This window comes from Fusarium coffeatum (genome assembly GCF_003316985.1).
Source record: "Fusarium coffeatum strain FIESC_28 chromosome Unknown BRIP53273_contig_276, whole genome shotgun sequence".
NCBI classification, from domain to species: Eukaryota; Fungi; Ascomycota; class Sordariomycetes; order Hypocreales; family Nectriaceae; genus Fusarium; species Fusarium coffeatum.
Genome location: NW_022158067.1, coordinates 1 through 27,227, shown reverse-complemented (window position 1 = coordinate 27,227; position 27,227 = coordinate 1). Strand labels below are relative to the sequence as shown.

Genomic DNA, 27,227 nt, shown 5'->3' with positions numbered 1-27,227 from the left:
TATAAGTGGGCATGTCCTAGACATCCGTTGACAACCTTCCATCATGAAATCAAGGCTGCCGGCAGTCGCGGTTTTAGTAACAATCCACACAATAACAAGCTGCACGACATTATACTATACAAGATGATTTGCAGTAGTCTTGTTGGCATGATATCCAGATGTAATACTACCGAGCATGGTTAATCAAGCCCAAATAGCAATACGTACATTAGTACTGGTAGGTTAGTAGCTACTACCTCCAGCTACTGCACCAGTACCTGACCCATTCCGTCACTTTTATGAGAAATCCTCCAAGTTCTACGTATTGCACTATTACCATGTAGAGTTTCCTGGCTATTGAATGAGATCCCTTCATGTCCGGTATGAGTATCATGACCGCCATTATTCATTTAGACTATATCATGGTTACTCTGCATAGGTAACTGAGACCTACCTACTTAGATAGTCCCCGCCATCGCTTGGGGCTCCCCACTAAGATCTTCGATGCATCATTCACAGTGACCATCCCTTCCTTTACAACACCTTCCCTACCAGCACCAACACTTGGGTGGCCCGCATGTCTGAAAATAATGCTCCCCAACCAGTGAAGCTTTCACTCCCGCTTGTACGTCAGTTGAAGAATCCGGCTCATCGGACTCGTCTAATTTTTGCAGGAATATCAGCAGAGCTTATTCCAGGAGCTTCGCGCCGAAGATGAGCTTGTCGTGATTGCCCGCGGACTTGGGCTCATGCGCCTTGTCAACAATCTCCTCCACTCCTACGACGCGGCTGGTAACAATTTGATTGTAATAGTCGGTGCTGACGACCGAGAAAATGGATGGATCGGAGAAGCACTGGCCGAGCATGCGGCCATCAGCATGTCCCCCAAAGCGCGTGGCTTGACAGTGGTCAACACCGATTTCCAGAGCGTTGGCGCAAGAGAAAAGATGTACGCCGGAGGTGGGATATTCAGCATCACGTCGCGAATCTTAGTCGTCGATCTTCTCACAAGTCTGCTCAATCCTGAGTCCATCACTGGTCTCGTTGTACTCCACGCTGACCGTGTCATCGCAACATCGCTTGAGGCGTTCATTCTCAGGGTTTACCGCCAGAAGAACAAGATTGGGTTCCTGAAAGCCTTCTCTGATAACCCGGACCCTTTCACAACCGGTTTCTCGCCTCTAGCTACTATGATGAGGAACCTCTTTCTTCGAAAAGCCTCCTTATGGCCCCGGTTCCATGTCACAGTCGCACAATCCTTGGAAGGAAAGAAGAAGGCCGAGGTCATCGAACTCGAAGTCCCTATGACGGACTCGATGCGAGACATTCAGACCGCAATTATGGAGTGCGTTGAAGTCAGCATCCACGAGCTCAAGAAAGGTAACAGCGGCCTGGAAATGGACGATTGGAACCTCGACAGTGCTCTTCTCAAAAATTTTGACGTCATTGTACGACGACAACTGGATCCCAACTGGCATCGTGTGAGCTGGAAGACTAAACAGATTGTCAATGATTTGACTGTTCTACGGGGCATGCTTAACTCAATTCTATCTTACGATGCTGTTTCCTTTCTCCAACATCTCGACACCATTCATGCAGCTCATTCTCCACCTCCAGGATCGACGCGACAAAACCAATCGCCATGGCTCTTCCTTGATGCTGCTCAAACTATATTCGATACTGCAAGACGACGAGTATATTCCGCTAGTGCCAGGGATGCCGCTCGGGAAGATAATATTGATTCCCTAAGGCCTGTCCTTGAAGAACTACCCAAATGGGCACTATTGGCTGAGGTCCTGGAGGAGATCGATCGCGATTTATACTTCGAGCCCCCCGTTCGAGACGACTCCAATGGCACCATTCTCGTGATGTGTTCAAACACTGATACATGCCGCCAACTACGAGACTTCTTGCAGACAATGCACGTTAAGCCCAAGGCAGAGAAGCGTGCTAGTGAAGACGAGGAAGACGAACATAAGCCTTCTGCGGCTTTCATGATGCGAAGGCGGCTGCGAAACTACCTGAAATGGAAGAGACAATTTGCTCAAGTCAGCGCAACCCTCTTTTCTGAAAATCAAAGGGCTCTCAATGGTGCTACCGACACCCGCCCAGGCTTTGGAGGATTGAGGGGTGGAAAGGCTCCTGCGAACAAGAGGCGACGAGTGCGTGGTGGGGGTAACGCCGGTACAAGTATGGGCCGCGCTGAGAATGGTAGCATCATGCAGTATATCGAGAAGCCAGGAGAAGTTGCCGATCTTATGGCTGAGGTTCAAATCACGGAAGAGGAAGCTCAACAGAAAGAAGAAGTTGTATCGGACCCGCTCGACAACATGGAAGAGTACTTCAAGATGTACGACATGCAAGACCTCGTTGTTGTCCATGCATACGACGGAGACCAGGACGAGCATGTTCTAGAAGAAACCAAGCCGCGATATATCATCATGTATGAGCCCGACGCAGCTTTCATCCGTCGAGTCGAAGTATACAGGTCCTCGCATAACGACAGGAATGTGAGAGTATACTTTATGTACTACGGAGGCTCGGTGGAAGAACAGAGATATTTATCGTCCGTCCGCCGAGAGAAAGATGCATTTACTAAACTCATTAAAGAAAGGGCAAGCATGTCACTCGTTATGACGGTCGACCCAACAGAGGATCCTGAAGAAGCGTTCCTCCGCACTGTCAACACTCGAATTGCTGGCGGTGGAAGGTTGGCAGCAACAGCTGAGCCACCACGCGTGGTGGTAGATGTACGAGAATTTAGGTCCTCCTTACCTTCCCTTCTTCATGGTCGCTCCATGGTTATCGTTCCATGCATGCTCACGGTTGGCGATTACATCCTGTCGCCAAACATTTGTGTGGAACGCAAGTCCATTAGTGATTTGATCTCGTCGTTCAAAGATGGTCGACTCTACAGCCAGGCCGAGACTATGTTTCAGTACTACAAGAGTGCGATGCTTCTGATCGAGTTTGACCAAAATAGGTCCTTCACGCTCGAGCCCTTTGCCGATCTCTCGGGGAGTCTGAATAGTGTCGCACCAACAAACATGTCATCCGACCTCCAATCCAAATTAGTGCTACTTACTTTGGCATTTCCCAAATTACGCATTATCTGGTCATCTTCGCCCTACCAAACAGCTGAGATCTTCGAGTCTCTCAAAACGCAGGAAGAGGAGCCGGACCCGGTTGCTGCTGTCAGAGCGGGTCTTGATAAGGACACCCGGGCCGAGGAGCAGGCTTTCAACCAGGAGCCGCAGGATATGCTTGCCATTGTGCCAGGTGTTACACCACAGAACATCAAGAACTTGGTGCTCAAAACAGAGAGTATTCGCGAGGTTGCTAATATGTCGGTGCAAGAATTGACGCCCCTGGTAGGCGCAGCAGCTGGGCGGCAGATTCACGGGTTCTTCACCCGCAATGTAATGGAAGAGGACGATTAAATTAATGTCAGCTCTACTAAATTGTGGCGGAATTTGATAGATAACGCTCGTGCATGTCTTGACAGGACTTTAGCCTCATGCTTAACTTAATTAACTGGGTCGGCTGGGGAGTTAATTCATGCTAGTAGGTAACAGTCACTTTCACAACGGTAGCAAATGTTCGTAGAAAGATTTTCGGATTGGGTATCCTAATGCTATCGCAGGAATACAAAGGGAATCACAAAAGAAACCAAATACGGCCGTTATCGTGACAGTCGCAAAACTCCTCCATCATGTACCGGTGTATCATTATCCATCCTCCTTTCCCCTTCCTTCTCTCTCAAATTGGTATCACAAAGCGCTTCTTGATTCTTTGGCGTTCAGAGGGAGTGTTGGAGCTTCTATACTCTCGTCGACCTCATATGGTTGCCCGTTCGTCGCTTGGTGCGTCCGCCCTTGCTACCGCAGTAGCCGCAGGTGAGGAAGCTGACGATGATGCCGCAGAAGCGGACGACGGCACTGATAATGGCCTGGAGGATGCGGCCGATACCGCCAATAACAGCCATGATTGCATCTCCAATGGTTTGGAGGCAAGATTTGATCTGTTGAACCGTTTGTCAGTGGAAGTTGAAGATAAAGTTGTGGCTGTGGTGGCTTACGCAAGATACAACACCGCCCATTTTGGATGATTTGTTTAGTGTCGAGATTCAGGTGGTTTGTGTTTAGGTGTAGATAGTCTTGGTCAAGACTAGTAGATTATCGTAGGAAGTTGTAGGAAGAGTTGTTGATTTTGTTCTTGTTGTTGTGATGGAATAAAGTTCTGTCTCCTAACAGCCTCTTCGCAGCCTTATATATCTGAGAAAAAAAACCGTTGCTTGTCAATCGGGACTGTGCAGGGATGGTTTTCTTGATCATACCTGCCATGCCTATTCCCTTTCATCATGTTATTTCCTGACGTCAGTTTGCTATCTCGGATTTCCTCATGACCCATACTCCAGCCACACTAAACGCTGTGGCTAAAGGAAAGCTGGTCATTGATTGGCCATGGCCCGGATCATGACGTACAAGATGTGGCTGATCTACAACGAAAAACAAGGTCTGTAATATTTGCTGCCGCTGTAGCCTTTGCGGCTCTGATTGAGGTTACAGCCGCGACGTCAGGGAAATCGATCTTTCGTGATGATTCCCTGCAATCATGACTCCGCTGATTTTCCCGCCCTTACCCCTACAGATTGTGCGACACCACCTTGTCTGTCACATCAATTGGCGTGGTGAATTTGATTAAACAACCTTGAAGCAGGGTTCGAAAAAGGAAATACTTCTGACGTCACGGTGTCATGATGAGATCAATTCATAGGAGAGTATGTGTCACCGCGACGATCAACCCCGAAGCTGGACATCGGAGAGAAAACAGGATGCTCACAGGATTCAACAGAGGCAATTTCGTTGGCCGTCATTCTTGGGTAGCATTAAGCTCTAGAATTGCACGATGGATGATGCCTGTCATGATGTGTCTGCTGTCCGTATTTGGGTATCTTTCGCTTCAACTCCAGCCTCATTGAGATAAGTAGGTATCTATGTAGTTTCCAGAAAATGCTCTAGTTCATACAGTACAGGTGGCTTGTTGTGCCACGGAAAAGTCAGGGACATCCAAATCTATTGTTGGAAATGCTCATGCTTCAACACGTGTTTGTACATGTGTCAACAGCTCATCACAGCCACTTCTTCTTCTGCTGAGATACGGCCTTCTGCATGTTGATTCGACGTAGCATCTCGCGGTTCCTGTTATCAAGAAGTCCCAACGCTGATCGATCATCGGGGAAATAGGCCTGTCCGCGGGCGATCGCCGGTCGCTCGTCGTCCATCATCTTGATACGCTGTACACGGCGGAGCTTGGTAAGGCCGTACCAGCACACGATAAGCGAGAAGACGACTGAAACTCCGGTGACGCCAGCGAAGCCCCAGTTGGTCTCCTCGATAAAGTTTTCCAGGTTCATGCCGTAGAGGCCAGCCAAAAATGTTCCCATTGCCAAGCCCAAGGTCCCAACGCTGAACTTGAGGTCGAGCAACATGAGAGCGTTACGATTGGCATCTAGAATAGCACGAACGCTGCGAGTGTCAGCCATATGATCAGTACTAAGTCAAGGGTAACCTTACATTTCTTCCGTGTTTCGGATGCCAGAGACAAGGTTGCCGGCTTCTTGCACAATTTCGTCCGTCAGTTTGTGGTATGACTCCAAGAGCATTTCGACCTCCGTATGGTCATCCTCTCCTCGATACAAGTCATGGGTCTTCTCAGTCAAATACATGTCGGCAAGATCGTCATCAGCTTCAAGGAGATCCTCAATTGCATCTCTGACGAGCTTGGCCTTCTGTTCGAAAGTGCTCACTCGTTTAGACAAGATAAGAAGCATGCGCAGCTTGTGTCTATCAATGTCGTCTTCAAGTTCGCTGAGAATGTGCATGACGGGCTCACGTACCGCCTCAAAGTCAGCCTCAAGCTCGGACGTTACCGAAGTCAGCACTGCTTCTAGCGCACGGAACTCGTAGGGAAGAGAGGCTGATCCCGGAGCATTCTTTTGTTGCAGCTTTCCTTGCAAGTCGTACATGAAGGCCGATTGGGGATATGACGTCTTGGAACCGTAGATATCGAAGAGGAGGACTCGGTCATGTTTGATTAACACTTTGAGATGAAGCAAATTGAGCAAGATGGCCGAAGGGCGAATGAGGATGTGAGGTAGGTTGGAAGAATCGATTTTTCGCAAATCCCGGGGCAGCAGGCCAAACTAGAAGACAAGCATTGTCAGTATTGTAGGATGCAAGCTGGTATATTCGTCCATACCTTGGCAATGAGCTCAGTCTTCTTGAACTCCCCGTCGACAAGAATCACTCTTCCATTCTCGTCAACTTCCGTGCAACGCAGGCGGGGTTCGGATGCCGCCTTGGCTGCAAGTGTTCGTCGATTATTGAAAATAGACGAGTTGTCGCCATACTCGTCATGGTTTGGGAGGTCGTCTGGCTTCAGAGCCTTGTCGTCCTTCTTTCCTGCGAACCTGAAAAAGCTATTCCATGTCGGCGTGTAACTTGAGTTCGAATTCCGGCCTCTCCAGAAACCACGCGCATTGCGGCTCGTGCTGAAGCAGCTTTGTGGTGTCCAAGGTTGGTTTCGGTTTTGAAACCTTGGAGTAACAGGGTCTGTGTCGAAGAGTGGTGATGGTTCTAGTCTTGTGACTCGTCTTTCGCATATCGTAGTCAATGCTAAGGATTGCTTTCGTGTCGCCAGAGTGGTCAATGATCGAGCGCGGCAGCATAAAGCTGGAGTAGTTATTGTGTCTCGACCATGATTTGCGCTCGCGAAGGCCCTCTTGGACTGATACCGAAGGAATCGTAAAAGGCTTCGGGACGGGACCGGAAGACACAGAGTTGACTGCATCACTAAGTATTGATATTACGCCGGCATTGGACTTGGCTTTGATTCGAGACCACTCAAGGAAATTAGGTAGGTAATAATAAGCTCTTATCAATCGTTGACGATATAGTAGGTACCCTAGGAAAAGTCGATGTCACAAAAAAATGCCTTAGTCATCAGGCCCAAGAGCCCGGTTCTGCGCTGCGCTGCGGCGGATCTCGGGGAACACCAGACTCGATATCAATAATAAGATATCTGGGTATGGAACGCAAACGTGCATATGGTTTATAGCTACTATGAAGAATTCCGATAGAATATTTAGGATATCAGTATACATAGACCTAGAATCTTGCATATAGATTTTTTTATACATGAATCTTTGCTCAATACCTGAAACTTTACTCATCAAAGTTAGCATCCATTTCATATCCTCACTCACTCACCAATTAATTACCTAGGTATAAACTTTCCCCTCTACCAAAACATTGGATCCAAGCTTTGCCAAAGACACCTCACGCACGCACTCTCAATAACGACGTCAATGGGTCTTCATACGACAAAGTGGGACTTGTCGAGGCATGACTGTGCTAGGCACTGAAAGCTACGTTATTTCTGCACATCTGTATGAGCCTCAGACCCATTGCTATTGACTTGGCGTGAAGGCTTATCTCTGCATACTCGTCGCAGGAGTCGCATTTTTCGAGAGAACATAACTTCTCCAACCAGGCCGTAAGCTTCATACGATGGGTCTCACACCCATTCGCATTCGGGGCAAGCGAAAATATCCATCTATAAACAAGCCATTGCCTCTAGCCATTTCAGCATCTACGCCTGGCACCCACGACATCCGTCCTCTCAAAAAGATGAGACGCTCGCTATCCAATGTTCTCGCTTCCCGGGCAACACGATGGAGACCAACTCTTCAAGCTCTTCCCGCAGAGATTCTCGAGAGCATATTCCTTTACAGCGCCAACGTCGCTTTGCCTGGCGCCTCATTGCTCATGGGCGCCAAGTTATCTGGACGTGCGACTCTCATAAGATTCCTTATTTGGGCTTTTCACGAGACCTGGGATCAATCATTTGGAAATATTTCGACCAGCGCGGAGAAGGACAAGAGTGATGTAAGCGGTGATCGGCAGCTTCAGGTACGGTGGCACCTTCGAATTTGCTGCGGTTTTCACGCAAGATACCTAACATGATATTATTTATAGTCGACGATATTAGATCTGCCATGGATCAGTGCTGACTTTATCGTCCAAGCGCAACAGGCTTGGGCAGACACTTATGCCAGGAACCGTCATTACGGCCATTATCTTCCCCGGTTGGACGCAGAAGGTGACCCCTTCATGTATAGTCATGACCACCAGTTCGAAGGCGGTGTCGGACACTTCAAGTCCAAAGAATGCTTCGAAGCTGATTATAAGGAGATTCTATCCTGGAAACCGTTTGAGAAGGTCGGGGAATGGGGTGGATGTGATATTCACCCAAGAGTACGCATACCCACAACCCTCATCACCGGGCCATGGGATGAGAAGGGATTGCGACTTCTATTTTGGCTCCGGCGAGCTGGAAGAGTATACGGGGTTGAGGAAAGTGAAGCATCTTGGGAGTTGCAGGTGGATTGTCTTCGAAATGCATTCATCGATGCTTCTGAGCCGAGCGTTCTCATCACGAATCTGTTTGACCTCACTTCGCTCTGTCGTGGCTTGCCCCGGGACGTTGCCCGGGAAGAGAGGCGCCGAATCGACCAGCGGCTAAAATGGGGCGGAGATGGTATTGTCGCCAAAGAGATTCTTCGGGAAGTCCACAGCAGGATCGGAATGTTCCACGATGGGTTTGATGCCCCAGGCTGACCAAAGTGATGCCGGGTGCCCTGTTGTCGCCCTTCAATTAGTCACTTCGTCTCTACTGTCGTTATGGGTTGATACATGAGAAATAAGCACACACTCTCTCTCTCGGCCTACCGAATTCAGCTCGCCGGTCCTATCAAAAGGATCCGAGCACAGAACAAAGGATCACGAACAGCTCAAGGATTTTCAAGAGCTCAGTCTACTCCTAGGGGTGAGTGATGAGTACGGATGCCTTCGTGGAAGTTCATTCTGAATCGTCATGGCTCATCATGTATCACATTACTTGCATGAATGACCGTCTGGTAGCTCAGGCCTCCTATTTACAGTATGTCACATCTTATGTACAGACAAGAAACAATACTCATAACGATTAGAGGTATACTATTCTTCTTTCTTATAGACTTCTGCCTACGGTAGGCAGTGGGTAGCTTTTTAATAACATCATGCAAGATCTAAGTAATGTTTTTATGGAGTGCGAGCATTGTGTGCCTCAGCATAACAGAGGAACCCCTTTAGCAAGGCCACATGCAGCTGGGGCAGTACTGCAACTCTTACAGACGCCAGTATCATGAATGAAGAGATCCTAGTCCTTTGACTCACCTCTGTTCTCGCTTACCATTCAAAATTCCTTCATCTACACCCAGACCAACATCCTGCCACAGCACCATTCATCTTCACGATGTTCACAAAGCAACACCAACCAGGACTTGAGCTTTCCCAAAGCCCACACACACAGCTTGGTGACCTTGCCATTCGTTACCCAATGAAAATAGTTTCCGACTTCCCGGAACAAAGATTTCAAGAGGGATTAAGCTATCATCCTGTCAAGTTTGCGCCAAGCGGACGGGGGTCAGAGGGAGAGAAGGATGACTCACACACCGTGAGCACACCATACCTACCCAGCGAACCACGCGATAACGGGATTTCACGGCCTTGATTTTGTAGACCTCTCCTGGTATTTCCGAAAAAGGAAGGCCTTTTTGCGGAGGTGTGTACTATGCATATTGTCCGGTTATGCATCATATCACACGATTGTATCTCGTGAAGAAACTTTTGTTGGACACAACACAGGTCGGGTTTGTCATGGGTTTGGACTCGTGGTTTAAGGTGATATGCTCAACTTCGGTTCTGGCGTATCACGTAGTCACTTAGGGTGAAGGTATTCGCTTCAGTTGCATGTAAAGAAGTCAGCGTAAACGAGAATGATTAAGTGTTCCAGCGTAAAGCTTCTTTTTTTAAATTTGGTGCTTGTCTTGCTTTGCTCGTGCGTCTTTTTCCTAACCATGAATTGGCTCCATAAGGGATCAGAAATGACTGCCACGAGTCCACTATCGCGAGGACTGTTTCAAGCTAGCTATTAGATTTCGCCATAGCGTTATCGCTCTCGTCAATGCAGCTCATGTTTGAGGCTTCGCTGCTCGAATCCGTTTCCGAAATCGACTGGTTATTTGCCATCGAAGTTTCAAAAGTCTGCCTTTGACGAGGTCGAGTGGAATCAAACTTTGGCTGTGTCCTCAAGGACACTATTTTGTGCTTCAGTTGTCTTGGTTGCAAAAGAAAGGCAGATTGGACTCGCTTTGATGCGAATCCCCCGCTGCCTCACGGATACCATGTTGGACGCGAGTTGTTGTCCATCGGTGGCGTTTCCCTGCTCGGTTTAGATAGAAAATGAAACCTATTACTCCCCTTATACTATCCATTCTCCTTGCCACCAAGCAACGCTTTGAAAAACAGCATGTACAAGTAAATCAAAATGCAGCGACGTCTTAGTCATACAAGATTTGCAGATCGTCTCTTACATCCCATAACAGAAAATGACGTTCGCCACCCGCTCCCTTTCCCCGATGTCCAATCCTAGAGATGCACGCAAATGAACACGCTTTTCGGCCCAGTCTTGACGAAGAGCAGAGTACTTCCTCGGCACATTACCCAATTCGCCAAAATCTGTGGTATCAAAGGCCTTTTAGCAAAAGACTCCTTGCTTGCCAGCAACCCAGTTCAATAGTTGACATAGAAAATGTTATTGATTCGACATTAATTCTTCGCATTGTAGTGATGGATATAGTTTGTCGGTATTCGACAGGGTATCAAGTTGGTCAAGGAGGAAGTGTGACCAACGACTTGTAATGGGTTTAGTTCAAGATACCCTCCCACATACCAGGTCCCCTGATACCAAGTGCAGGATGGACAGACGAGAATTCGTAGCCCTGTGCTGCCTCAGCAGAACAGCAAACGCGTTTGCCAGTGCCGGGCAGGCTGGGTCGGACGGGGACCTGGAGGTTCGACTCGGAAGTAATGCCCCGAGTCCGAACCAACGTATCAGGCCAGGCAGGTCGCTGAGTAGAGTAGCGACCACCAAGCATCTCGCGAACGTTCTCCTGGAGGCAGTTGTCCATAGAAGCAGTTCGACTTCGCTTTGTGCCACTTCTAGGGGCCGTAGCACGGTAATTCTGAAGTTCCTGCAGAGCGCGGGCGGCGTCAGAATCACGAGCCATGTCATCAAGCTCCTGCTGTCTTCTCGCCAACGGAGTATCCAACGACAGATCGCCAAGCTTGCCAGCCGGGCCGGCGCAAGCTTCAGGGGACGAAGTGTAGCAGTGCACATCATAATTCTCGGGAACCGAAGAGACGGTCGGCTTCTGGCTCAGTCTCTCATTGCAAAGCTTCTGCGCTCGGAATCGCGACGGAACACCCAGCCTGGAAGGGCCAAGGGTCGCGCTAGCAAGCGTTGAAGTCGAAGAAATGGAGGATGAGCGCGAGGAGCGCGAGGTATCCGATATCATTGATTCGGGTGAGGAGGCAGTGGACACTGAGTTGGCAAGAGAAGATCGGCGAACAGGGCAGTAGTTCTGTGGTGACGAGGTCATGGACGAAGGAAGACGATCGAGATACTGGGCAGTTGCCGTGTTGCTGGCCTGAGCCATGGCCAGACCCATAGAACTCTTGCTGAGCATGTGGGAGGCGGCACTCGCGGCAGGAGTGCAGAGTCCAGTGCTCTGAGGAGTAAGTCGGGGAGTTGGCAGCTTTCCCAAAGCAGGAGCCAAACGGCCAGAAGTATATCCTATATGCACAGGCTCCATAACCATGGGAGTGTTGTACGACTTAGGAGTAGGGGTGGCCTCAGCCGACTCGTAACCAGTTGTAGGCTGGGCTTCTTGGGGAAGGTTGAGAATGCTGCGAGGCGATAATGCGCAGAGGTCACTTGACCGAGGCATGACGGGAGCAGCAGGAATTAAGGTTGCGAGGTTGGTCAACTCAGGGTTGAGGCCCAAAATAATGCGTTTCCAGTCCAAGACCTGTTGAGATACAGTCTGAGCAACTCCCCCAGGGGAGGAGGGACCAGACGGCGGTGGTGTGTACTTGAGAACGATATCGGTCCATCGCTGGAAGACCTCATCGGCAATGTGCATCTTCCAGTTGACGGCAAGCAGGAAAGCAATTTCGTTCTGGTTAATCTCTTCAGTTCTGAGTCCCGAGATCTTGCTCCAGGCGCGCGCAGAATAATTTCTGTCCTGAAGATACTTGGAGGCAAGGATCAGAGCAGCCAGAAACATGCGACGGCCGCACTGAAGTGCGCGGTCAGCATGTCGGTCCACGGGCTGTTCCATTGTGAAATTGTGTTTGGGCACATGAGGCTTGATGAGAATCAAGTAATACAGAGCAACCTGGAGAGTCGAGTAGCTTGTCCGCGAGCGGCGCAAGGTTTCCTGGATGAAGTTGCGCAATGGCAGGACGGGGTTGTCTGAGGACACATTTCGACAGGCGACAGATGACAGAGGCCAAATGGCTTCAACAATCTGTGTCGACGAATCTAGAGGGTTAAACGTTAAGCGATTGAACAGTAAATCAAGATCCGGTCAAAACATACCGACGAGGCTATCGACAAAGTTGACTTTTCGCTCAGACTGTCGGACCAGAGCAGGAGGGCATGCAGCGCGTGCACCAGATGTTCTTCGAGGATTTTGGCGCAGCTCGGTAGGGAGCGTGTCCGTCTGTGTCTTTTGAGCGCGGCATCGAAAGTTGACAGCGCTCTCAACGATAGCAGCCTTTCTCGAAAAATAAGAATCGCAAGAATCGGAGTCGCAAGAGAGGGTGGAAATAGAGGTATCGTCGGAGGTCTGAGAGGTGGTGTCGGACCAAACAGAGGAGAGGGAGCTTGAGGCGGAAGAAGCTAAAGATGTGTTGTAGGGAGCATATCGAGTGGTGTGTATAGAGGCGGGCGAAATAATCGCGTCGCACTTCATCTTGGGTGGTAGTTGTAACAGGCCCGAATACTATATTCAAGCCAGGATGATTATCCAGTCGCCGTCAAGGGCTATGTCAACCAATCAAATCGTGGTTTACCGGCAGTAGTTCGCGGGGTCGAGATCGAGTAGCTATACTTCGTAACAGCGTGTAAGTGCTGTTTCAAAGTAAATCCGTAGGTGTGATTACAAGGGGCGTCTAGACAAGGAAGCCAAGAAGCGACTCAGAAACACAAGCGATAAGACCGGAAGACGAGGCGGAGACGGCGACTGAAATAAGATGTGTTTTTTCAACAGGCATTGCGACAATGCTTCAAATCTCGAAGTTGAGGTTAGAAGCGAATGGTAGTCTTAGAACAAGGCTACCATCGGAGCGGGTGAGCGGATAGTAGATGGGGTTCGGGGTCGGAAGTCGGAGGTCGAGATCGAAGATTAGTGACGGGGATCAAGCCGGTGTTGTTCTGTCGAGTTGATATGCAAGGTACAACGTTTGGCGAGATTTGAAGGTGTGGCTGAAAGGTGATGAGACGACCTGAAAGAGGTGATGGGAGGATTTATTAGATGACCGAAAGAGGGTGACTCTTGTTTAAAGTGGCCTAAGGGGCGAGGCGTGAGGCGTTGAGGTGAGTGACAGCCTGGCGTGGTGGGATGTGACTCTTCTCGTTTTGCACGGTGGCGAGCCCGAGCAACGTCGGCGGGGGCGTGTGGCAGGTGGTAGCCAGTTGGCGATCTCGGAGAGAGCGTGAGAGAGTGTGTGCGCGGCGGTAGCCTGTGCCTGATTTGGTGCGTGCAATTGCAGTGCGAGGCAAAGCAAGGATGACTAACAACCGGTTCGTCACAGGCACACACAGTGAGTGAGTGAGTGTGGCGAAGGAGCTAATAGCGGGCTGTAGCCTGGACTGACAGGGGAAACAGTGACAATGAAAGTGTATACAGATGGTAGGGTGTAGTAGGTACAACAACGTTGACGGAAATAGAATTCGTATATAGTAAAAGTGTAATATAGATAGAAGAAACGTGAAAAAGGAAATGAATCAGACGGTAAGGAGATGGGTAATGTTGATGATAAGAAGGAAGTATGAGTGAGAATGATGGGGGAGTAAGTGAGCAATACAGCGAAGTCCGGAGACTGGTAGACTGATTGACTGACTGACACGAAGAGTCACTCAAGTAGAAAGGACAGGACACTTTTCCGTAAAGTCACCTCACTGAGAAGGCGATCTTTCTGGTTCAAGGCCAAGGACGGGCGGGCAAAGGCCGGGGGGAGGCAAGGTTGGTACCTTCGGGCTTGGGCTCGTCTCGGCTTGGCTGGGCTGGACTGGGCTGGACTGGACCCAGGCAGTGCTGCGCTGTGGTGGGAATCGGTAGGAGAGTTCAAACTGTGACTCTTTGCACCGTCGGGCGGCAAAGAGAATGAGTCTGCTTTTTTTTTTTTTTAAGCCAAAAGTCGCAAGGTGCAAGTGAATGCCGCTGCGGCCTGACTGAGGGTCGTGGTTGATTTGTTCTTTTTGTTCAGGGAAGGGATATTACCAAGGTGAAAACAACAAAGTTCAAGAAAGTTCAAGACAAGACGCCGTGGAGAGTGGAGATGTACACGATCCAGAGCAGACTTCAGTGAGTCGCTTGGGACGGATTTAAAGGGTGAAATCGAACATGATGGCGACGATGTCTGTTCGATGGGGGGAGGGGGAAAAGGCGGGAGATGGCAGTGGCGGGCTATGGCATAGTTTTGAATGCTTTGGACAGCGACAGCGTGAGCAAGACCACGACGAGAGACGAGTTGAACGCAGGTACCTACGGCGCGCTGCAAAGAGTGCCCAGGACGCGAGGTACTGTACCTAATTACAGTAAACGCACCATCTAATCACACTGTCTTGTCGAACCCTTGTAGGAAGCTTAACCAGTCAGTGAACTGCTGGATCTCGCGCTGCTGTCTCCCACTGGACTACGTGTTGCCCCTCTTTTCAAGCTCCGTGCGATACCGTGTCTAGATCGCGCATTCTGTACAAGGTTGTGGCCCTCCTCGATGGACCTTGAAGCGTGTCTGCCTTTTGGCATCTCCCTATTGGTTCTCCAATCTCGACAGCGCGTGTTTCTTCCTGTCCCTCCCCCTCCCCTCCCCTCCCCTCCACCCTTTCCAGGCCGCCTCCACCTCCACCTTCCTTTGCCCTTCCACTTCCCAACCTGACCTCTATCAAGGCCTCAAGGCATCCAAGAGTGACTTGCTTTGCTGTTCTTCTGTTCTGTTTTGTTCTGCTCTGTGCTGTAGATTACGGTGAGGGAATGGATAAGGTTGAGTCAAATTATGCGTGATTAACGCATCAGGAGCCTGACAGACTTGAATGAATACAGTACCTAGGCAGATATGAAAGTCTTGAAGGAGCTTTTTCTATACTGGAGGCTTTCGTGCTGAAGATGAACTGCCTTGGATTCATTCATACTATGCATGCATCATGAATGAAACTGGTGTTTTCCTGAACGGATGAGTGAAATGAGTGACGATGACCAACAACTCCGTTCGACTCATCGTTGAACACCTCACTTGGCTGGCCGCTGGCTACTGTTACTGGAACGCCAACCCAAACCTGGCTTGGTTCGTGCATCTCGCGTATCCCTGCCGTCCCGATCACCCTGGTCACCCACCCAACCCTTTCTGGCTTCACTGTGAGTTGTCTGTTCTTGAGATGAAGCCGCCCTCGTGGGCTCGTTTTAGGTTCTCATAATCAGCTCCTTGCTTCCAGGTTGCTCGTTGCTCCTGGCTTACCCATAATAGCTGATGCTCGAGGCAGGGTTTGGTGCGTGATCTGGTTTAAGATGGATGATATAGATCGTAAAAGTTTGAGACTCTAAGCTCTGGTGCAACCCTGAAAGCACTGAGAGCTTCATGCACAACAAAACCCAGTAACAAACTGCCAGAGAAAGAAACTTCAACTGGTACTATTCTCCAGACTTGACCATTTCGGGGTCAGCATAGCCCTCCAAAACTTGGCTGCTGATGTACGATGACTCTTTTTCAGCTCTTTGGTAGTGTAGTGCATTGTTCAATTCTCCACCTCCACCTTCACCTTGTCCGCCATCGTTTCGTGGATTTCGAACATGACAACATGTTCATGATAACTCAGAAGAAGATCCTTATTATGGCCGGTGTTGGCTCCGTACATGATCGCCCACGTCTTACTGGCTTTGTGTCGTCTCAGCATTTTGAAACCTCACTGTCACTCACCTCTCCTCGCCCTGTACTGACAGTACAGTACAGTATGTACAAACAAACCATCCAATGATGCTTCACACTAATATCCGACCATCCAATGGTCTTGAACTATGTGGATATGATGGAATGGCTTTTTGGGGGTTTAGTTTTGTCGTAGACTCGTACATAGTATCAGACAGTGACTCGCTCAACCTCTCTCCAATAACACCACAACCCCCTTATTAAGTTGCATCGTACTGGTCTCGTTAGAGTTTTCGAGGTATTTACGGAAGCTTGTAAGAAATTATCAGGCACTTTCCAAACTGATGCCGCTACACTGTGCTGTGATTTTCCCTCACAAGCCATTCAACACTCTCATCACCTCAGAGACATACCTGGAAAATGTCACCATTTCTCCCTCGAATGATCTTAATCTAATGTCTACAGTATATTACAGGCGTCCCACAATGACCTCACTGCAATTCAACGGTTCCGATCCGGCCCGTCTAATAATCAACACATAAACAGTGTTGCGTCTCAAATGCCTTCAGGCTTTAAAGGTGTATCGAGTGCTGCAGTCATGCGCATATTTTATGCCTTTGTGGTAGCCTTGAGCATAGACAATGTCTGTCTAAGAGCATCAAGTCTGTTTACATTTGAGATGATGCTATTAGTTACCCGTTACTGCTCATTACACACTCGCTTTCACTGAATCTTTGTGGCTGTAATATTTTGATCCCTTGCTCACTGGGTCAATACTGAACATGACTTTACTTGGTTGGGCTTGATCCTCAACAAATACACAAACTTCCTCTATAGTGTCTCTTCTTCATAGTTTGCCAGATCAACAAACGATTCTCGTCGCACTTGTGTGATGATGAATAATCCCTCTTCAGCCTGGTGTCATGAGAATAACAATATTACAGGCGCCATCATGACTTTGGTCCCACTATGCTTACTTACACACACTGTTTCTCTTAGTTGTGCACGATGTGCGAACACTCTGTTGTCTTCTGCCTGAGCTTGGTCTCTTCCACTTTTGCCCTCCGTGCTGTAGGCATCTATATTTGATTGATGGTGAAACATGAGCGCTTTCTTCATCACGCATCTCAATTTCGTAGACATGATAGACACTCCTTCATCTGGCTCGTGCGCCCACCATCTGTGGCGGCAGCGCTTCCAGTTTCCAGCCCCTTAACAGAGTCCAATTTCTTTGTGCTTGACTGCATGTATCTTTCGCTATGGTCCGCCGTACCAACCTCCGCTACCATGTACTACTGTATGTAGCCTGTTGTGCTGTTCCGTCTCATTACGCATCGTCCAGCCTGTACAAACCATTACCTCAGCCGTGACCATTTATTTCGGCTTAGAGATGGGGCCCCGGTCAACTGGCAGACCCTTAACAGACCTGGGTGTGACTCGCAGCGTTTCCAAGTAACCTGCCAGTTCATGCTCTTGTCCGCGTGTACGATATGATAGCTTGAGGGTTGTTCAGTCTCCCTCTATCAACGCAGCAATCTGTGTCTTTAAGCAAAAGGCCAATATATTTGATGTAGATGTATCTTTCTCGACCTTCTTTGTGCGCTGATGGTGTTACTTCCGTAGCCGAAACCCCGCTTGAGAGCGTGTACTCCGGTTGGTTCATACAAATGTTGGATGAGTCAGTGGAATACTATTGTTTTTTTCACGTCCGCGCTTGAGCTTGTCGCAATATATGGGTTAAGGTCAAGCGCAGCATGTTGTTCTACCACGGGCCCCTCTGGAGCGCAAGCTCACATATTCAGAGTAACGTATAGAATAGAACCAGATATGGATTGGGACACGACTACAGTTGAGATCTGAGTCACAGCAAGTACGACTTCGCCAGCCTACCCTAGATAAACACAATAGCTGTCACAACACCGCTTAGGTTCTCCAGTGATAGTAGGGTATTCTGATCGCCAGAACTACCTACTACATTACAGCGTTATGCTATGTGCAAATAATTTCTATTCTTGTGTAAGGCGGTGTTGTCCATCTTCGCTGCTAGGTTGCCTGTTGCACCGCCCACCTTGACCTCAGCTACGAGTGAATGGCTGAGCATAGAGTTCATTGAGGGACCTTATGACGCACCGCATTGCTGCTTCTCACGGGACCTGGGAGAGTCGAAACAACTCACGAGAGCTACCAATCATTCATCCATTTACATACTGCTTAACCGAGTGCGTTGTCACCCACGAGTTGTATTGGATCCATTATGTTCGAGCCTTACTCGAACTTCCGGTGAACCCTTTGCCAAGCTGCCCCCACATTCCGGACCCCGGCCGGCTGCTTCGGTGCCCCGACCGCTCTCACAAGGTTATGTTACTGTACATAGGTTTCTCTCCCTGGTAGTTCGTCATGCGGTACGAGGTTACGATTCTCTATGCCGTGTTTCGCCAACCACTTGCTTACGTATGTAGGGTTTGTCAGAACTACTGTACAGACAGTCCAGCAACGAACTTGATTAAACTGCAGCTATCTTATCCGAGATGGCCTTCCGGGTTCCAAAGTTCCATCCAGATGGATCTCTATCCCTACCCTGGCTCTCGACCTCTTCACCGTCAGATCTTAGGACATCTGCCCACCTACGAAAACGTGGTTGCCTAACCCTGTTCATGCCTTGCACATGCATCATCCTGGCTCTCATATTCCTGCCACATGAAGCGGGCATCGAATCAAATCAGATCTTGCCTTTTGCCTACTGTAATTGCTCAGATAATCGTCATCGCCGTACCGAATCGTGAAGTGTAAAACAAAACCTTGTCAAATTAGGCACCGTTCGAGAAGTCATGGGGAACAGCGGGTATACTGAGATACTCCACGGTAAAAGACACAGAAGGCTCTTCAGAAACATGTTGAAGGTTCCCTGAAAGAGTGAATATTCAAAGGAGGGGATGTCACCCTGTCAGGCAACTCCAAGTGTTGATCAGGTGGAGAGGCTTTGCACCAAAAAAAGATGATCATGAAAGGCTGAATCAAGTATGAATGCTAGAACCTTCTGGGTACTATGTCCTCTCCAACACAGACAGAGAAACAAAGAAAACAGGGACAGAACAGTCACGCACCAACGATACAGCCGTGTCTGAAGTAGTCAGACGTAGAAGGCCATCGATGTGACATACTCATGTCCAACGACAGCCTTTCACTCACACAATCGGCAGTCTTGCCACGATCGTTGATTCCATGTCATGATCCCGGCGAGTGCACGTTCGATATGAACCATACCATTCAGGCAAATACATAAGCAAACGCCAGTCACCTCGGAAGCTTACGTTTAGTGTCTTGAGCTGAGCAACTCATCTGCCTTGGAATAGCCTGGGCAACATAAGCACTTGCAAAGCAGAAGGTTGACTCCATGTCAGGGACAAACACGCCACCAACGATGCATACTATTAACCAGAGTATTACTCGGGCTGACGAGAGCATCGCATTTCGGATGACAGGAGGAATTTTCCGAACTCATCTTATTCGTCACTCAGTGACTTGCAATATTGCGATAGCAGCCCGGCAGATCAGCCGTGAACAGCATCATCAGACACAGAACAAGACATCGAGGGTAATACGGGCAGGTCCATCGATGTATTGTTGACACTACGCGAATGGTTCAAGGCCCGGGAGTTGGCGGATACGTCACATACTTGTCAAACAGTGAATACACCAAAGTGTAGTACGAATCTTGAATACATAATCAATACAAGTGACCAAGACTAAAACGGTTGCAACTTTTGCCCTTCGCTGGCTTAATATCTCAATTCCAATTTCCCAGCTTCTTAATATCGGCCTGTAGCAGCGAAAGGAGTTGGCTCTTGTCGTGGTGATGACCATCACCGCTGTGTCAGACACTTTAGGAAGCCATGTAAGTGCTGGCATCGACACCCTCCTTAGGGAATTCACTATCAAGGGACATTAGTCGACGGAAACGACACAAATATATGGCAGTTTGACTTACGGAAGAGCGACCTCAAATCGCTTCTCGATCTCCTTGAGCACCTCCTGGTCTTGGTCGGTGCTGACGAATGAGATGGCCAGACCCTTGGTACCGAATCGTCCAGCACGACCCACTCGGTGAAGGTAGGAGCTAGCATCGTTGGATAGATCGTAATTGATCGCCAGGTTAATACGCTCGATATCGATACCTCGTCCGAAAACATCTGTGGCAACACAGATTCTCTTCTTGAACTCCTTGAACTCCTTGTAACGGCGGATACTATGTGATATTAGACATTATTAGACACTTATCAGATCGGTCACTTACCGTTCTTCCTGACTGACACCGGAGTGAACAGCGATCGAAGGAAAGTTGCACTCTCGCAGGAGCTTGTCAAGCTCAGTAGCGCGGACAGTGCTGCGCACAAAGATGATGACCTGGTTGAACTGGAGATCGTCCAAGAGTTCGTTGAGCTTACGGTTCTTCTCCTTCTCTTCTAGCTTGATGTAGTACTGCTGAAGGCCGTGAAGAGTGAGCTTGGTGTCCTCATCGACGTAGTGCTCAGTGGGATTCTGCATGAACTTTCGGCAGATGGGCTTAACCTCCTCGGAGAGGGTGGCCGAAAACATCATGACCTGCTTCTGCTGAGGGGTAGCACGGAAGACGTCCTGGACATCGGTGCGCATGTCTGGTTTGATTAGTATCTATTGTTGGGGAAAATTTGGAAGCAGAACTCACCAGGCTGGTCAAGCATCTTGTCACACTCGTCCAGCACGAAGATACGGACGCTACCAAGACGCAGAGCCTTGTCACGAACAAGAGCCTTAAGACGACCGGGAGTACCGACGATGATGTGAGGGCAAGTCTCCTTGTTCTTAAGGGTCTCCATATCGGTCTTGATGGGGGTACCGCCATAGAAGACGCCGGTCTTGATGTCAGGCATGTACTTGCTGAAACGGTTGTACTCGTCGCGAATCTGGTAGGCGAGCTCACGAGTGTGGCACATAACGACCACAGAGACCTCCCCGTTCACTGGTTCGACTTGCTGTAGGGTAGCAAGAACAAAGACAGCAGTCTTTCCTAGACCGGACTTGGCCTGGCAGATAATGTCACCACCGAGGAGGGCCTGGGGGATACAGGTTTGTTGGACTGTCGATCGAATCGATGTTAGAGCGGGTTCTAAGAAGCAAACGAACGACGGGTGTAATGTCAAATGTCCGTCCATCGTCGCAGCTTAGCCATAATGATTTCTCGCACTTTCCACCGACGTGGTGATACAGAAGGGCGTGATAGCAACCCGAAGGTCAACTTTTGAAAGCCAAATGATTGCGCAAGCAACCGTGGCAGAGAAGTATCAAGAGCTCCTCGATGTTCTTTGAAGTTTTCCTCGTTTCGCCCTGGCTTTTTCGCCAGAAATCCGCCCGCAACAACAAATAATGTCTTATCCGCTTTCGCGAGATAAGTCTGACAACGAAGTTGCGGTTCTGCGGAGAGCCACGTCTCTCAACCGTGGGCTTATTCCGCCCGGATGCTCGGACCACCTCAAAATCTATCCTGAACCACCTCTGACGACGACGATGATAACGATTGCGGAAAGAATTGGCCATTTGGTTTTGCTTGCGAGATGGACGGACGCTTGAAGGAAGGGGATATGATGACTTAGGGTATTAGAATATCAGGACTGACCCTCCGATGGATGCTCGAAACCGCAGTCGGCAATAGCGCGGAGCAACTCGGCCTTGAGGAGGAAATCGCGGAAACCGGTCGAATGAATACCGACGTAGCTGCCCTTCTTGTCGACATTGTTACCGGCGGCGAGCTCGCCCTTCTTGCCGTTGGAGGTGGTCGCGGCGGTATCGTTGCCACCGATCTCCTCGTCGGAGTAATCAATGAGATCTTCCTCGTGAGACATGCTGGTTGTGATTCACGAGCTGTTAGATTGTTGATGCGGAAGCTGTCGCTGAAGCTGTTCTTTGCAGCGGAGCTGTGATGACGAGTCTGACGCGGTTACGAACCGAGTCGCGTCGCCGTGGAAAGTTGAAAGTGGCGTAGATGTGCCGCTGGAATAGGAAAAAACGATGGATGAAGCAATTTCGAGAAGTGTGAGGAGGAAGGAGATGAATCGAACCCAGTCTCGTTCCAAGAGTGACTTGAAGGAGTCTTTGTTGAGGCTGAGAAGGGAGGTGCTAGAAAGAGGCAGGAGCAGTGCAAGGTCGCTGCTGGCTAGGAGGCCCGTGCGCACCGTATCACGTGAGTCAGCTCAACACAGTGCTAAATCTACAGGATGCACTAACATATGAACTGAACTGTAGCTTCAACCTGAACCATCATTCTGGCCGTCCAAGACATCGAGTCTAGAGAAAATTTGATGGCGAAAGGAAAAGAGAATAAGAGCGTCCAGAACCGCATCATATACTCCAGAGCATCATATCTCTACCAAGCAGCTTCATATCTTGCTAAGCAGCAATCTTCAGTCGGGCAAGATGGTCTATCGAAATTCTCAACCGTAGACCAAGGCAACAGTGTTCCTGCGCCAACAAAGAACGAACAGAAAGCGCTACTGAACATGTCTCGACAAGCCGTGGCAGACTTGCGTGCTGTAACACAGAAAGCGCAAATTCGACAAAGCCCGGCGATGAAACAAACTATGTGCAAGTTTTGCAATACTCTGCAGATTGACGGTGACACCTGCACATCATCCGTGGAGAATGCTAGCAGAGGAGGCAGAAAATCCTGGGCCGACGTCCTGACCATCGAGTGCAGAACCTGCGGCAATGTTAAGAGATACCCTGTCAGTGCCCCGAGACAAAAGAGGAAAACTCTGCGCAAGTTGGATCGGCAAGAAGGCACAGAAGAAAGCAGCAACGAAATCAGGGAATACAAATCTACAACACAGACGACGCCGAATGAGACACCAGTTCAAACGCCAGGCCCATGAGATGAAAGCAGAAGTGGTCTTAACGGCCAAACACACAGGTCCGCACCGAACACTCCATGAGAAGTGCGTGGTTGAGAAATCACTCTACTCACGGGTCACGCTTGATCCTCATCTGCCAGAAGAACAATATCATACGGTCATCAAAAGCACTGTATGTCTGGGATCATTTGTATGTGAAGGTATGTTGCAGCATAGCCGGGCATGACCGCTGTCATACAATAGCTGAGTTGGCGCTCACGCCAACCAACGAACAGCCCAACTGTTGCAGTTAAAACTATTAGAGAGAACCGGGACTGTTGATAGAACACGGCCCACGCTGTATCTTCTCTTCCTTCCGTTAATAAACATTTCGTTGCTATCCTGTGTGATCAGCACTCCAGTGCTTATTTTCCTGGCTGCCCGGCTTCTTTGACACTCTCCTCCCCTAAAACCTTACTTGCCGCCATGAACCTGTCTTCTGTAAGCTAATGTGTTCTCCTCGAGTGGACAATATTGAGCAATACTTACAATCCGCCGTGCCAGCTGCCCAGTCCCCGCATGGCTTCCGCCTGGACGCTCGTCATGCGTAATAAATTTTCAGTATCGGAAAGATTGGATGATAGTTGAGCAAGCTGTGAGTTGAGTTGTGCCTATTAAGAGGACGCAGATGTTAGAAGAAATGATGGGATTTAAGTACACGGCAAAGCTATAACCGGAAACAAGATACTTCAGAACAAGGCAATGGGAAACTCACAAGTTGCCTGGTTTTGACAGCGCTCCCACTCGACACCATGCTCTGTCGCACATGAGCACCGGTCACGTTGCGTGTAGCCATAGTAAGTCTATCTAATCCCTTGCCTGGGTGTTTATGGACGATATAAAGACGTAGCGGTAGGATTTGGTGCGTTGTTACGACTGGGCATTAGCTAAGCTTGGTAAATAGCGCGAGAGAATAGGTTGCGCCTTAGTTAGAAAAGACTGAGGACGAGAATTGAATAAGAAGTGGTCTTCAGCTCTGGAATCTTCAAAGTGCTTGTACGCTGAATGGTGCTGTATTGTATTGTACCTGATGGGTGATTGACATTGGTAGTGGTTTGTTTACCTACATATCCAAGGTGGGGCCGCTTGAGCTGACCCATGCATGCATGCACTCAATAGCCATTGGGCCTTCACCAGAGTTGATCACTGGTCACGGCTTCACAAACAACATCCATATTTCAATACCCTTGAAACCATTGTGCACACCAATCTAACAGTTTGGACAGTACAGTATGTAAGCGCTCTATAGCACCAATCATGATATCCATGTGCTTGCTTTTTGGATCTAGTAATCGCCGGATCACTACCACCAAAGAAACAGGAGTCAGCCTTGGTATAAGTGATCAGATGAGGTGACTGTTATCAACATTCATTTACAACCACACAATTCGAACTAAAGCAATCTCATGCTCTCTTGGCCCCAAAACGGTGTCAGACAGAACATCTTACTACTGTCGTGGAGAATGAGATGGGATTTTGTAGCTGTGTCTCTCTCGTCCGACTATAGGCAACGTTGAACTTTGTAAAGTATGCCTCCATCGGTTATTATACAGAAGTTGCGGCAATACAAGTTGAATAGGTAGCTAAGAGGATAATATATCCTTTGTTAGGTTGTAGATGGACGCTCTAGATCCTCGTCCGCTGCAGGACCAAAGACGCATCTCTACCATGGTCGGTAGTCCATAGAAGAAGTCAACCTCCACTACCAAGATATATAAAGGAACGGACAGAAGAAAAAGAATACTTAAATTCTTATGCTTGGTATGCGGGATGACGAAATCGGAATAATACATCCCTGTTATGCCAATGGTTCACGTCACAATATATCCAAGGTGCACCAACAGCTTTCAGCAGCGGGCGGCATCTCATTCAGCCCAACTTGGCCCAGACACGAAGGATGCGGATGTAGCACCAGCGGGGCACCTGGCCTTCTGAGTGATCAAATCAACTTGGATAGTGTCTTGGTGCCAAGCCTTGGCAGTGAATATCCTCCTGGAGACACAGACTGACAGGTGTTGATCAAGATGTCAATGTCGCCTATATAACAAGGCTTTGAGGGCTCCCCAAAAGGTCATTGATCAGTTCAGCACTTAATCGTGATACTACTCAACTCTTATCTTTTGTTGTCGCACTTCAGCATGAAGAAAGTCTTTTCCCTGACAGCCTTGGCTTCCTCGGCCGTCGCATTTCGTGGCGGTTGGGGCTTCGACGGGTCTCCTGGCGACTTCTCTACGACAGAATGGCAGGCTCGCTTCGAGGATGCCAACGCAACAGGAATATACTATTTCGACGCCTACAATGTCTCGGAAAGCTTCCCACCCAACAAGACTGTCAGTGGCTGGTCGGCTACCATTCGAGTAGCCAACATCACCGACGACCCCGAAGAAGGGAGCGTCCCGTACCCAGGTACCGACATCAGTATCAAAGCTCCGGATGGGATGAAGATGCCAGAGTCCAACTCTACCGAGTGGCAGGCCTGCATGGCAGTCTGGACTCCTGGAATCCTAACTTCCGGGGCTACTAGCGATGCTCAACACGACGATGGAGACTGTAGCTCGTTTCTTTCGGATGAATGTATTGATGCCATTAAAGCTTCAGCAGCTGGCTTTCACTTCGATGGCGAGAGATGTACCACTGTCCCTTCCATCCCTGAAGTATGCAAGAAGTGGTATGGGGAGTCAGGCGACGTACCTAGTGGCACCAGTAAGTCTAGTCTTTCAGAATCTGTTCTCGTAATACCATCTTAACCTTGATACAGTCAGTGGAAATTTCAGCAGTATATTCAACGGCAGCACTATGTTCAGTGGGCGTCCGCTGCTGGTAGGAGACAGCGAACGCGTGCAGACCGAGGAGGAAGCTTATAGTGAGGCGATTCGTAGTGTTTATACGGTTATGATCAACTGGGGCCGACGTAATTCGTTTTCTTGGAGCTCAGATGATATCTTGCAGCCTACACTATTGTGCTTACGTACAAGGAACATCACAGAAGGAAGTGAGGATCCCAATACTGGTACAAGAGCAGCGGTTCATGCACCCATGGCGCTGGGTATGTCCATGTTAGCTGCAGTTCTGCTGGTGTACTAAGTCTTCTGGACACGGAGATAGATGAAACATTCACAATAGGTCCTCATTGACTAACACAATGTATATATATGTAGGAGTTTAGGGCTTAGATTGAAGATTTCCTGAAACCTCCGTTGGGTTTACAAAATCCGATACAGCAATGATAACCATGGTCCTCTACCACAAATACTAAGCCTGCACTTCTCTGTTCTCTTCACGTATTTTAATAGCTGTGTGATATAAAGTTCCATCATAGGGTCGAAATAGGGCCCTAAGCAAATTATCAGTCAGGGCTCATGTTCTTAACTCAATCGACTCCCATTACTTGGGCACATGTCAATGAACGGACGTCTATAGACACAGGACTTCATTCACAAGCATGCTGAATAAGAAGGTATAGAGCGGCCAAAGGTCAAAATAGAACGTCTCAATGTATTTCATCACTGGTCTCTTTCCTACCACTGTTGAGTATCTATGTATGTTTCCAACAGAACACACGCAAGCCTTATGGACAAGTTTCCTGCTGACATTCCATGACTTCTCGCAATGAACAGATTAACCAGAAAAGAAACAACCATCCATAGTCTAATTTACTTGTGTAATCCCACCAAGAAAACAATGCTTATCGTAGCCCCTCCCGTTTGCTGCCTCCATCCGACTTTTTTTTCATGACATACCCACGCAAACATCTAGGAGGGCGCTCCGATAATCGATGGGGAAAAACAAAGACTTGCTTGGCTTATGCAATGCCTTGGTTCTGTCCATCTACCTCCTCACCCGCTACCGGCCCTTCCATTACTTATTCCCAAATCGCCCTCCCAAAGATGGGCTTCGGCCTTCTTTAATATTCCAATCCGTTGATACAAGCTTTGCCCTGTGGTGTCCCTACACCCGGAAGGGTTATCAACAGGGCTGGCAACAACGGAAAGTCGATTATATGCTGAAAAGGCACCAGAATATGATCCCTGATTCCAATGCGGTATTACCAAAGATAGGCTACTTCTGTTTGATCGTTCAATGTGTATGTACGGGGTTTGTTGGGAACGGAATAATTAAAGACGTTGAGTCTGAGAATAGTCCAAAGTGACTGTGACCTTTGTCGTGTCGTTGCGTTTTTCTCGATGGAGCTGAGGCGTATAATAAAAACAAACAAAAAAAAAAAAAAAAA

At 48.7% G+C, this 27,227-nt stretch overlaps 7 protein-coding genes across 7 annotated transcripts; 3 read left to right on the top strand and 4 right to left on the bottom strand.

Annotated features, from left to right (window-relative positions):
• Positions 1-401: 401 nt before the first annotated feature.
• FIESC28_09996 (uncharacterized protein) lies at positions 402-3,419 on the top strand (the record flags this gene model as incomplete). Its single annotated transcript, XM_031164131.1, has 3 exons — positions 402-418; positions 499-604; positions 654-3,419. 3 exons carry the CDS (start codon positions 402-404, stop codon positions 3,417-3,419), a joined length of 2,889 nt encoding a protein of 962 aa, XP_031011807.1.
• A 380-nt stretch (positions 3,420-3,799) lies between these two features.
• On the bottom strand, positions 3,800-4,078 carry FIESC28_09995 (uncharacterized protein; the record flags this gene model as incomplete). Its single annotated transcript, XM_031164130.1, has 2 exons — positions 3,800-4,000; positions 4,058-4,078. 2 exons carry the CDS (start codon positions 4,076-4,078, stop codon positions 3,800-3,802), a joined length of 222 nt encoding a protein of 73 aa, XP_031011806.1.
• A 1,032-nt stretch (positions 4,079-5,110) lies between these two features.
• FIESC28_09994 (uncharacterized protein) lies at positions 5,111-6,831 on the bottom strand (the record flags this gene model as incomplete). The annotated part of the gene is made up of 3 exons (XM_031164129.1): positions 5,111-5,507; positions 5,556-6,184; positions 6,241-6,831. 3 exons carry the CDS (start codon positions 6,829-6,831, stop codon positions 5,111-5,113), a joined length of 1,617 nt encoding a protein of 538 aa, XP_031011805.1.
• A 719-nt stretch (positions 6,832-7,550) lies between these two features.
• On the top strand, positions 7,551-8,660 carry FIESC28_09993 (uncharacterized protein; the record flags this gene model as incomplete). The annotated part of the gene is made up of 2 exons (XM_031164128.1): positions 7,551-7,952; positions 8,019-8,660. 2 exons carry the CDS (start codon positions 7,551-7,553, stop codon positions 8,658-8,660), a joined length of 1,044 nt encoding a protein of 347 aa, XP_031011804.1.
• Positions 8,661-10,789: 2,129 nt separating this feature from the next.
• Positions 10,790-12,901, bottom strand: FIESC28_09992 (uncharacterized protein; the record flags this gene model as incomplete). Its single annotated transcript, XM_031164127.1, has 2 exons — positions 10,790-12,468; positions 12,526-12,901. The coding sequence occupies 2 exons, from the start codon at positions 12,899-12,901 to the stop codon at positions 10,790-10,792; spliced, it is 2,055 nt and encodes a 684-aa protein (XP_031011803.1).
• Positions 12,902-19,956: 7,055 nt separating this feature from the next.
• On the bottom strand, positions 19,957-21,952 carry FIESC28_09991 (uncharacterized protein; the record flags this gene model as incomplete). The annotated part of the gene is made up of 5 exons (XM_031164126.1): positions 19,957-20,005; positions 20,062-20,319; positions 20,368-20,728; positions 20,779-21,189; positions 21,727-21,952. 5 exons carry the CDS (start codon positions 21,950-21,952, stop codon positions 19,957-19,959), a joined length of 1,305 nt encoding a protein of 434 aa, XP_031011802.1.
• A 3,182-nt stretch (positions 21,953-25,134) lies between these two features.
• FIESC28_09990 (uncharacterized protein) lies at positions 25,135-26,080 on the top strand (the record flags this gene model as incomplete). The annotated part of the gene is made up of 2 exons (XM_031164125.1): positions 25,135-25,699; positions 25,755-26,080. 2 exons carry the CDS (start codon positions 25,135-25,137, stop codon positions 26,078-26,080), a joined length of 891 nt encoding a protein of 296 aa, XP_031011801.1.
• Between the last annotated feature and the right edge of the window lie 1,147 nt (positions 26,081-27,227).